The sequence below is a fragment of the Bufo gargarizans genome, chromosome 6 (genome assembly GCF_014858855.1).
Source record: "Bufo gargarizans isolate SCDJY-AF-19 chromosome 6, ASM1485885v1, whole genome shotgun sequence".
In the NCBI taxonomy this organism is placed as follows: Eukaryota; Metazoa; Chordata; class Amphibia; order Anura; family Bufonidae; genus Bufo; species Bufo gargarizans.
The window spans coordinates 131,650,352-131,662,858 of NC_058085.1; the positions used below are offsets into that span (position 1 = coordinate 131,650,352).

General features: G+C 42.3%; 1 protein-coding gene across 1 annotated transcript in view; it reads left to right on the forward strand.

The window, feature by feature from the left end:
• The first annotated feature begins 242 nt into the window (after nt 1-242).
• Nucleotides 243-12,507, forward strand: part of LOC122941400 (EF-hand calcium-binding domain-containing protein 6-like) — a 28,858-nt gene continuing 16,593 nt past the window's right edge. The window contains exons 1-6 of the mRNA XM_044298625.1: nt 243-291; nt 3,543-3,739; nt 5,943-6,044; nt 7,064-7,129; nt 10,083-10,193; nt 11,700-11,814. Of these exons, the coding sequence (XP_044154560.1) occupies nt 265-291; nt 3,543-3,739; nt 5,943-6,044; nt 7,064-7,129; nt 10,083-10,193; nt 11,700-11,814 (618 nt within the window). The 5' untranslated portion in view covers nt 243-264. The remainder of the gene's footprint in view (nt 292-3,542; nt 3,740-5,942; nt 6,045-7,063; nt 7,130-10,082; nt 10,194-11,699; nt 11,815-12,507) is intronic.

Genomic DNA, 12,507 nt, shown 5'->3' on the forward strand with positions numbered 1-12,507 from the left:
TTGCAACTGTAGATCTATATAATGATCTCCTGGAAGTCAGGGGCCTCGGGGCTAGGGGCTTACTAGGGCCATTTTTTATATAGGGTAAGGTTCCGGACGGGGTCGCTTATTAGGGCGGGTGGTCTGTGGTTAGGCTATCAGGGCCAGAATAGCACCCCCTGTAGGGCAATATCAGGGACAGTTCTTTGCCACCCTGTCCTTCAATACCACATCATCATCTAGCCCAGGGATGGATGTTTTTTGCTTTCCCTCACGGATTCACGGATGTGCACTGGAACCCCCCGGATTGTGGTAGGACATATGGTTTCTGATTTAGTGCCGCCAAACACCTGATTTAGTACCGCCGGGCACTTGTTATTGCCGACCACATCTATGCTTTTTGCTTAACGTTAAAATTTAAATTTATTTTCATTTTGAGGGATATCTTTTCCACTCACACGTCCGCAAAATGGGTCCGCATCCGTTCCGAAATTCTGCGTAACTGGTGCAGCCCCAAACATTTTCAATGGGGCCAGAACGTGCTGTCCGCAACCACATTTGCAGATCCGCACTTCCGCATCCGTGCTTCCGTTTCCGCAAAAAAATAGAACATGTCCTATTCTTGTCCACAATTGCAGACAAGATTAGGCATTTTCTATTATAGTGCCTGCGATGTGCGGTCCGCAAATTGCGGAATGCACATTGCCGGTGGCCATGTTTTGCGGATCCACAAAACACTTACGGACGTGTGAATGGACCCTCATAGTAACATTATTAAAGGTTACGTTTTATCTTCATGTATATTCTAATGGATTGCCTTCCGTGTACAATGATATAATATACTTTCTATGTTAGACGGTATATTATAGTGCATTTGTATTGTGCGGCGGTCGTGTGCGGTTCTGCTGCGATACTGCAGGTATATAGAGGGACAAGCGTTATTGGGACAAATAATTTCTACTGGTGTGATATACCAGTCGCCCCCCCAAAAAAACGGATTGAAGCGGGGTGTTATATACCAATATACTTTCTTTATAGTGCATTTGGGTACTGTGTAGTGCATTTGCGCATGCGCGTACGCGAAAATTATATTGCCGATATTTCGCATAAAAAAAAAAAATGAATGGAGATTGCAAATTGGAATAATCCATCCGGTGTCACTGTCCATGTTGTGGGACTATTTTTGCACTTCTAGTAATTATTTCTGCAAATATGAGCTGAAGGTTTTTCAGGTTCGCCTGCCATTAAAATGAATGGGACCCGCCGCGAACTTGCGGTTCACGAACATTTGATCGCGTTCGCGAACTGTCCCGGCAGATGTTCGTCCATCACTAATGCTGCACACTGCACTCACACACTGGACACATGCTGCACACTCTCCACTCACACACTGGACACATGCTGCACACTCTCCACTCACACACTGGACACATGCTGCACACTTGCTGATCACACACTGGACACATGCTGCACACTCTCCACTCACACACTGGACACATGCTGCACACTCTCCACTCACACACTGGACACATGCTGCACACTCTCCACTCACACACTGGACACATGCTGCACACTCTCCACTCACACGCTGGACACATGCCGCACACTCTCCACTCACAGGCTGGACACATGCCGCACACTCTCCACTCACACGCTGGACACATGCCGCACACTCTCCACTCACACGCTGGACACATGCCGCACACTCTCCACTCACACACTGGACACATGCTGCACACTCTCCACTCACACACTGGACACATGCTGCACACTCTCCACTCACACACTGGACACATGCTGCACACTCTCCACTCACACACTAGACACATGCTGCACACTCTCCACTCACACACTGGACACATGCTGCACACTCTCCACTCACACACTGGACACATGCTGCACACTCTCCACTCACACACTAGACACATGCTGCACACTCTCCACTCACACACTAGACACATGCTGCACACTCTCCACTCACACACTAGACACATGCTGCACACTCTCCACTCACAGGCTGGACACATGCTGCACACTCTCCACTCACACGCTGGACACATGCTGCACACTCTCCACTCACACGCTGGACACATGCTGCACACTCTCCACTCACACGCTGGACACATGCTGCACACTCTCCACTCACACGCTGGACACATGCTGCACACTCTCCACTCACACGCTGGACACATGCTGCACACTCTCCACTCACACGCTGGACACATGCTGCACACTCTCCACTCACACGCTGGACACATGCTGCACACTCTCCACTCACACGCTGGACACATGCTGCACACTCTCCACTCACACGCTGGACACATGCTGCACACTCTCCACTCACACGCTGGACACATGCTGCACACTCTCCACTCACACGCTGGACACATGCTGCACACTCTCCACTCACACGCTGGACACATGCTGCGCACTCTCCACTCACACGCTGGACACATGCTGCGCACTCTCCACTCACACGCTGGACACATGCTGCGCACTCTCCACTCACACGCTGGACACATGCTGCGCACTCTCCACTCACACACTGGACACATGCTGCGCACTCTCCACTCACACACTGGACACATGCTGCGCACTCTCCACTCACACACTGGACACATGCTGCGCACTCTCCACTCACACACTGGACACATGCTGCGCACTCTCCACTCACACACTGGACACATGCTGCGCACTCTCCACTCACACACTGGACACATGCTGCGCACTCTCCACTCACACACTGGACACATGCTGCGCACTCTCCATACATGCTGCACACTCTCCACTCACATGCTGCGCACTTGTTGATCACACGCTGTCACACGTGAATCGCTCACCCTCATCAGTTCACTCTCACCATTGAGCTCTGACCCTTAGGTCCCTTTCACACGAGCGAGTTTTCCGCATGGGTGCAATACGTGACGTGAACGCACAGCCCCCGCACTGAATCCTGACCCATTCATTTAAATGGGTCTGTGCACATGAGCGTTTTTTTTTTCACGCATCAGTTCTGCGTTGCATGAATAGCGCAGCATGTTCTATATTTTGCACGCAGCCCTGGCCCCATAGACGTGAGTGGGGCTTCAGTAAAAAAAACGCATCGCATCCGGAAGCGAGTGCGGACAAAACTGACTGAACTTGCTTGCAAAATGGTTCGAGTTTCACTGAAGGCATCCGGACCTAATCCGCCACGCTCGGGTGAAAGGGGCCTCAGAGTCCTTACAGCAGACAGGAGACATCTCCCAGAAAGAAAACTGTGGCCCTATATTTCGTCCATCCCTAAAAGACGCTCGCCGCCTCCCTATAGCACATAATGTTCCCACTCAGCCACCTACAATCTCTCTCCCTTCCAGTTAATGGTCCCTCTCACTATTGTGACTCTTTATTAGGGATACAACCAGTATTTTGTGTTCCAACAACTATAACTTTTTTATTTATTTTAAAAGTTGTTTTTATTTTTTATTTTTTTTTGTTTTATTTTTTCCCCCTTCATTTAACCCCCCCCCCTCCGCCCCAAAAAAAATGGTTCCCATAATGACTTGCTGCATCTTTCCTTCTAGGTATCAAAAGAAAACTTCCTTCAAGTCCTGGAGAAATGTCATCTTCGGCTCTCCGAGAATCGGTTGGGTCACTTCCTGTCTCGCTGTGGACTGGACGAGACGTTGCCTCATGTCAATTACCTGGAATTCCTGCAGTGTCTCCAGAGCAGACGCCAAAATGGAAGAGCGCGCCGGGCCCTGCATGAGGCTGACTATGGGTACGGCCCACGTCTTACATATCTGAGTGTTGTGACTGGAGAGGACCTGACTGATTGACTCCGGATCCTTTGATACGTCCTTACAGTGGACAGAGCTGTGCAAATGCTTTGCTTTCCTGGTCTCATACTCTAGTTACAACCAGAGCTGTGTGTAGAATTATATTTTGCTAAATCACTGTTAGCTCTGAAATACAGACATTGGTATCTGACTGCAGCTCCTGCTGGTTCAGTATCTGTACAGAACTTTCTCTATTGTGGTCTTAGGCTGCAGAAACTCATATCTCATTGCAGTCTCTACGTGTTCATTGTCCATTCAAAATATGTTCTGGAGTAGTCTTAGTTTGTGGGGGACAATACCTCATTGCAGTCCCTGCTGGTTCAGTGTCTGTACAGAATATTCTATGCTGTGGTCTTAGTCCTTAGGTGTTTATATCTCATTGTAAGCCTTACTGGTTTAGTTTCTGGTACAGAATATGTTCTGCTGTGTTCTTAGTCTTCAGGAACTCATATCTCATCGCAGTCCCTGCTGGTTCATTGTCTATGTAGAATATGTTCTGCTGTGTTCTTAGTCTTCAGGAACTCATATCTCATCGCAGTCCCTGCTGGTTCATTGTCTATGTAGAATATGTTCTGCTGTGTTCTTAGTCTTCAGGAACTCATATCTCATCGCAGTCCCTGCTGGTTCATTGTCTATGTAGAATATGTTCTGCTGTGTTCTTAGTCTTTAGGAACTTATATCTCATCGCAGTCCCTGCTGGTTCATTGTCTATGTAGAATATGTTCTGCTGTGTTCTTAGTCTTCAGGAACTCATATCTCATCGCAGTCCCTGCTGGTTCAGTGTCTATGCAGAATATGCTCTGGTGTGGTTTTAGTTTGTAGAGGATATCATCTCATTGTGGTCCCTGCTGGTTCAGTGTCTGTAGAGAATATGTTTTGCTGTATTCTAAGTCTTCCGGTTCTTATAACTTATTCCTATCTCTTCTGATCCAGAGTCTATATAGAATATGTTATGCTGCGATGTTCATGTGTAGATGATAATATAGCATTGTAGTCCCTGCTGGTTCAGTGTCTGTACAGAAAATTATCTGTTTTTGTCTTTTGCTACACAGATCTCTGTGATTGACTTGTGATTCTTTATTTGTACTTTGTCTTCATTGGGCAGTGTTCAATACAAGCTTAGCTAACTGTGGAACATTTTGCCTTCCTCATACACTATATGTAAGCGCAGCACCTGCTGATTCAGTGTCTGTACAGAACCTGCTATGCAGAATTGGTGTGAACCAGAGATCATATCTCATTGCAGTTTATGTTAGTTCACTCACTGTATAGAATATTCTCTCCTGTGGTCTTGGTCTCCTGGAGCTCATATCTCATTGAAGGCCCTGCTGGTTCAGTATCTGTACAGAAAAGGATCTGCTATTGTCTTAGGCTGCTTAGACTTTGGATTATTTCTTTGTACTTTGTGTTTAATGGGCAATGTCTAATACAAGGTTAGCTAACTATGATTTATGTTTTATTCATATCTAAGTGGAGCTCCTGCTGATTCAGTATCTGTACACAATACCCTCTGCAATGTACAGGAGCTTATACCTCATTGCTGCTCATTGTATATATTGAATATGTTCTGCTGTGGTCTTCGTCCGCAGAGGATAATATCTCATTGGAGCTCCTGCTGGTTCAGTATCTGTACACAATACCCTCTGCAATGTTTTAAGTACAGGAGCTCATACCTCATTGCTGCTCATTGTATACATTGAATATGTTCTGCTGTGGTCTTCGTCTGCAGAGGATAATATCTCATTGGAGCTCCTGCTGGTTCAGTGTCTGTACAGAACCTGCTCTGCTGATGTCTTAATCTTCAGGTGCTTATATCTCCCTGTAGGTCCTGCTGGTTCAGTGTCTGTACAGAACCTGCTCTGCTGATGTCTTAATCTTCAGGTGCTTATATCTCCCTGTAGGTCCTGCTGGTTCAGTGTCTGTACTGAATATGCTTATTTGAAATCTGGGATATTAACACATTTTGCTAATATGTTTCTAAATTGTCAGCCATCAGGTATTATGGGGCATTTTTCTTAGCCCAAACACATTGTGTACACGCAGAAGGCTGGGGTTTGTAATGGCAGCTATACTGGTGATAACCCAACTTTCCTAGGTACAGATATTTCATAAATGAGTTGTTCTCTTGTTTTCTGTTTCATCCAGGACCAGAGATTCATCAAGCTCAATGTCCACATCCAGTGTTTTAGAGGACAAACTCCTACAGTTTCTTCACACTGATTTTAACACCGTCCTTTCTGAATTTAGGTGAGAACAATTTTGTATATAGAAAGATAGAATCAGTCAATGGTGCAGCATTTATCAGATGCACATTGGTGACAAACAGAAAATTGTATATTAGAACAGCATACAAAAATGATCCCATAGATACCTCAAAATCTGTATGCTATATAGTTGTTTTATTTTTATAAATGTGCCACTGTGCCTTTAAATGCATTATACCTGCCTGTAATATTGCCAAGATATGGGCCAAACCTAAATATTACCACCATCCGATGTCACCCAGCAGTAGCATCATGGCGTCCACGCTTGCAGGGGCTGCAGAGGTGGCAGCTACACCCGCTCCTAGATCCTAAGAAGACCTAATGACTCCACGGTCACCTGTTATTGTAACATTACTATAAAACACATACTGGTTGGAGGATCTTGTCACAGATTTTATATTCTGACCCAGGAATTGAGACAAATGCCAAACAGTGTCAAAATAATACTGTCATATAGTGCCAAATGTTGCATACAGTGCACATATGATACCACCATACTATGCAGTTTCCATGCAAAACTATAATACAATGCATATATATTACTGCCATATACTGTCCACATAATGATAACATATAGTAACAACATAAAATTGGCATACTATAGATACACATGCGTTAAACATAGAATTTTGCCACACAAAGTATGAAAGAGGACTTTTACCACCTGCTAATGGAGGGGATAGCGGTAATCGAGGCTCCCGGGCAATTGTTTCTTTTGTCCATTCTGCAAGTCAACCCTGCATGTTACTCCATTAAATACAACGGAGGCATGACTGTTCTGCAGAGCTTGCAATCAACTCCGGTTTTTCATTTATCAAAGCTTCAGTTTATTACTAAAGTGTATAATAAATCTCAAAACTGTAAACTGTGCAACACTATACTGACACAAGAATCCTATAGAATCTGCATATTCCACAATCATTGATGCAAGAGCTACAGAACATTACTACATCACCCATGAAGCTGAATGAGTAACATATCAAATGTCTTCTCTACTGATAGGAGAGCGGATACAAATGACCTGAAGGCTCTCAGCCCCCAAGACGTCAGAGCAATCCTAGAAAACAGGTATAAAGACAGCAAACACGGGGGAGGGGAGCCGATCAACCAATGAGATTCTCTATTGTCCAAAAATAGTTGGTTATTTTGGATAACCCTTTTCTGGACCTTGTATGAATGACTTTACAATAACGTCTGTCTAATACTGTCCATATGGAAAGTGTAAAAGAATATAACTACTATGGATGAGCGAATCGACTTCGGATGAAACATCCGAAGTCAATTTGCTCATCCCTAATAACTACTATAATACTGCTCCTATGTACAAGAATATAACTACTATAATACTGCCTCCTATGTACAAGAATATAACTACTATAATACTGCCTCCTATGTACAAGAATATAACTACTATAATACTGCCTCCTATGTACAAGAATATAACTACTATAATACTGCTCCTATGTACAAGAATATTACTACTATAATACTGCCTCCTATGTACAAGAATATAACTACTATAATACTGCTCCTTTGTACAAGAATATAACTACTATAATACTGCCTCCTATGTACAAGAATATAACTACTATAATACTGCCTCCTATGTACAAGAATATAACTACTATAATACTGCCTCCTATGTACAAGAATATAACTACTATAATACTGCCTCCTATGTACAAGAATATAACTACTATAATACTGCTCCTATGTACAAGAATATTACTACTATAATACTGCCTCCTATGTACAAGAATATAACTACTATAATACTGCTCCTATGTACAAGAATATAACTACTATAATACTGCCTCCTATGTACAAGACTATAACTACTATAATACTGCCTCCTATGTACAAGAATATAACTACTATAATACTGCCTCCTATGTACAAGAATATAACTACTATAATACTGCCTCCTATGTACAAGAATATAATACTATAATACTGCCTCCTATGTACAAGAATATAACTACTATAATACTGCTCCTATGTATAAGAATATAACCACTATAATACTGCCTCCTATGTACAAGAATATAACTGCTATAATACTGCCTCCTATGTACAAGAATATAACTACTATAATACTGCCTCCTATGTACAAGAATATAACTACTATAATACTGCCTCCTATGTACAAGAATATAACTACTATAATACTGCTCCTATGTACAAGAATATTACTACTATAATACTGCCTCCTATGTACAAGAATATAACTACTATAATACTGCTCCTATGTACAAGAATATAACTACTATAATACTGCCTCCTATGTACAAGACTATAACTACTATAATACTGCCTCCTATGTACAAGAATATAACTACTATAATACTGCCTCCTATGTACAAGAATATAACTACTATAATACTGCCTCCTATGTACAAGAATATAAATACTATAATACTGCCTCCTATGTACAAGAATATAACTACTATAATACTGCTCCTATGTATAAGAATATAACCACTATAATACTGCCTCCTATGTACAAGAATATAACTACTATAATACTGCCTCCTATGTACAAGAATATAACTACTATAATACTGCTCCTATGTACTAGAATATAACTACTATAATACTGCCTCCTATGTACAAGAATATAACTGCTATAATACTGTCTCCTATGTACAAGAATATAACTACTATAATACTGCTCCTATGTACAAGAATATAACTACTATAATACTGCTCCTATGTACAAGAATATAACTACTATAATACTGCCTCCTATGTACAAGAATATAACTACTATAATACTGCTCTTATGTACAAGAATATAACTACTATAATACTGCCTCCTATGTACAAGAATATAACTACTATAATACTGTTCCTATGTACAAGAATATAACTACTATAATACTACTCCTATGTACAAGAATATAACTACTATAATACTACTCCTATGTACAAGAATATAACTACTATAATACTGTTCCTATGTACAAGAATATAACTACTATAATACTGCCTCCTATGTACAAGAATATAACTACTATAATACTGCTCCTATGTACTAGAATATAACTACTATAATACTGCCTCCTATGTACAAGAATATAACTGCTATAATACTGTCTCCTATGTACAAGAATATAACTACTATAATACTGCTCCTATGTACAAGAATATAACTACTATAATACTGCTCCTATGTACAAGAATATAACTACTATAATACTGCCTCCTATGTACAAGAATATAACTACTATAATACTGCTCTTATGTACAAGAATATAACTACTATAATACTGCCTCCTATGTACAAGAATATAACTACTATAATACTGTTCCTATGTACAAGAATATAACTACTATAATACTACTCCTATGTACAAGAATATAACTGCTATAATACTGCCCCTATGTACAGGAATATAACTACTATAATACTGTAATACTGCTCCTATGTACAAGAATATAACTACTATAATACTGCCTCCTATGTACAAGAATATAACTACTATAATACTGTTCCTATGTACAAGAATATAACTACTATAATACTGTTCCTATGTACAAGAATATAACTACTATAATACTACTCCTATGTACAAGAATATAACTACTATAATACTGCTCCTATATACAAGAATATAACTACTATAATACTGCTCCATGACATTACTACATGTCACACGGCTAAAAATGTCCGACATTGGTAGGAAGAGCAGGACACAGACTTCTAAGTACTACCCTGACCCCCAATTCCCCAGACTTGAACCCAGTTGATCATCTGTGGGATCCCCTCGATGGTTGTGTTCGCTCTATGAACCCCCCCCCCCAGCAGCTGTGAGATGCTCTGCAGTCAGCATGGCTCTAGATACTTTGGACAACCTCCCAGGACCTTATGGAGTCTCTCGGGGCCCGTCTATCTGCTGTCCGTGCTGCACACGCGATTACTCCGGATATTAGCCTCTGCTCCGTATAATGGGGCTCCACTGTGTATAGAAATACTATAATACCGTCTATCTTATTCTTTGTTTTCTGTCGCTTTCTGTAGATTTTCTATAAAGGTAACAGATGAGGAATTTGCACATTTTTTGGACAAATTGCCCGTTAATCCTCATGGAGACATCAGATATTTGGAGTTTATGGCCAAATTCGATGGCAGGTAGGAGAGCAATTAGTGCGATTGATGATTGCTGTGGGAAGAAGATAAAACACATTTGGATATAATGTGACTATCGATATCAGGAAGACCTCGGGCAGACGGAGGATCGGATGGGACTGTTCTGTGTCCGCACATTGGAGGATGCTCTGCCCTCTGATGGTCAGACAGTGAATTACAATGACGTCCTGAAATTTCAATCATTTGACATTTCAATACTTTGCAGAGTAGTGAATAATCAGTGATAAGCTGGAGTGACGACGAGAGGTGAGCGGCGGTGCGATTTTACTGCTTCGCCGAAGTTCACAAAGATATTCGATTTTCAATGAATTACTTTGTCACGAATTGCTTTCCATTGTATGTAGCGGGCGCAATGACGGTGAATGGTGATCGCACGCCCCCTGTCATTGAACTGCTTAGATGCCGCGTTCATTGCTGATTGCAGCATCTGAGAGTCACATTCAGCCAATTAGGGGGTTAATCTGGGGTTAAAAAAAAATTGTATGTACTCACCTCATCCATTTGCTCGTGGAGAGACTGTTGCGCCCATCTTGATTGAAGAAAACGCACCAAATCTAGAGCGAGCTGATGTGATGACGTCACCAAGTCTTCACGCTCTTACTGATGACATCACCGCACCCAGCCACTGTGATGATGTGGTGATGTCACACGCCGGTGTACATGAGCGTTGGCACGTTTTCTTTAATCAATATGGCTGCGACGGCCTCTCCGCCAACAAATGAGGTATGTGTTTTCTTGTTTATTTATCGCCATTAGTTACCACAAAGCGCAAGGAAGTTCGGCTTCGTGACAAATCAAATTTTGTTAACTTCACTTCGCTCAACACAAGTGATGACCGCAGTATATGTAAACACTGTGGTTAACACTTTAGATCATCATACGGCGTAATCCTGCGGTTTATTTTGCGTACCTGGTATTTGCTGATCCTGAGTACTAGTATGTTTTATACTCCAGTCACATCCAAAGCTGCATTTCCAATTCTTGTGACTACTTACAGGGGAGATTTAACCAAAGTGGTGTGGCAACCAATGAGATTCCACCTTACATTTTTAAGACCTCCTTAGGGCTCCTGCACATGACCATTGATTGGTGTGTTTGCGGTCCGCAAATTGCGGATCCGCAAAAGATGGATACAGGACATGTGCGTTCTGCATTTGGCGGAACGGCCGGCCCATCATAGAACAGTCTGTAACGTGGACAACAATAGGACATGTTGTATTATTTTGCAGAACGGACATGGAACGCATACGGAGTAATTTCCGTTTGGTTCCGCATACGGACAAAAAATATTTTCGTGTGCATGAGCCCTTAGGAGAACGAAAGGTGGACTCTGATTGGCTGTATTTTGTGGAATAGACTACTGTTCAGGACAAACACTACAACTCCCACAATGCAGTGCGGCAGAGCTAGTGCTTACAAAGAATGTTTTTTTTTTGTTTTGTTTTTCTCTTTTTTTTTACAAGTAAAAATGTATCTAAAAATTTTCAGCGATGGGAATTTCAGCATTTGGGATGGACGGGAGACAGTGCTGACCGACTGCAGCCGAAAACCAAAGAGCGGTGCCAACCGGGCAAGTGTCCAGAGAGGGAGGAGCGCGGAGCAGGTACGTCGCCCCCCGCTCTGTGCGATGTTTCTTATAAATCCCGGTGTTCCCCATGTTATGCCATTCCTCTGTTATTCTTCATGGAAATGTATGAATAAATTGAGAACAGGATGCGCAGTGTCAGGCTGTCTAGGCACACGCCCATTTAAAAAAGGGAATGGTAACACCCAGTTGTAGGTTTATTCTTACATTTCTAGGAGGAATAACAGAGGAGCAACACCAAGAGGTCTTAGAAAACCTGATCCAGAATTGTTATTTCATAAGAATCCCTCGCCAAGAATCTTAGGGTGGGATACAATTGTAACAAACCATCAGCTGTCACAGATATTAGGTCTTTAACAGGGTTGCTGCCTGCAGATGTAAACTAGAAAGCAGAGATCTTGAAAATGTTGAGAAGTAAAAGGCAAAGTATGTGCAATGATTGAGCTTTATTGGTATATAGATGATATTTCACTCCCAGATTGTGTAAGTTTCACCCTCGTCCCACCTGAAAATACCTCAAAACACCCTTTCAATAAAAAATAAATTTGCACTCACCCCGCCCCTTTGCAGCATTGACCCACCCCTTTGCAGCATTGACCCACCCCTTTGCAGCATTGACCCACCCCTTTGCAGCACTGACCCACCCCTTTGCAGCACTGACCCCACCCCTTTGCAGCACTGACCCCACCCCTTTGCAGCACTGACCCCACC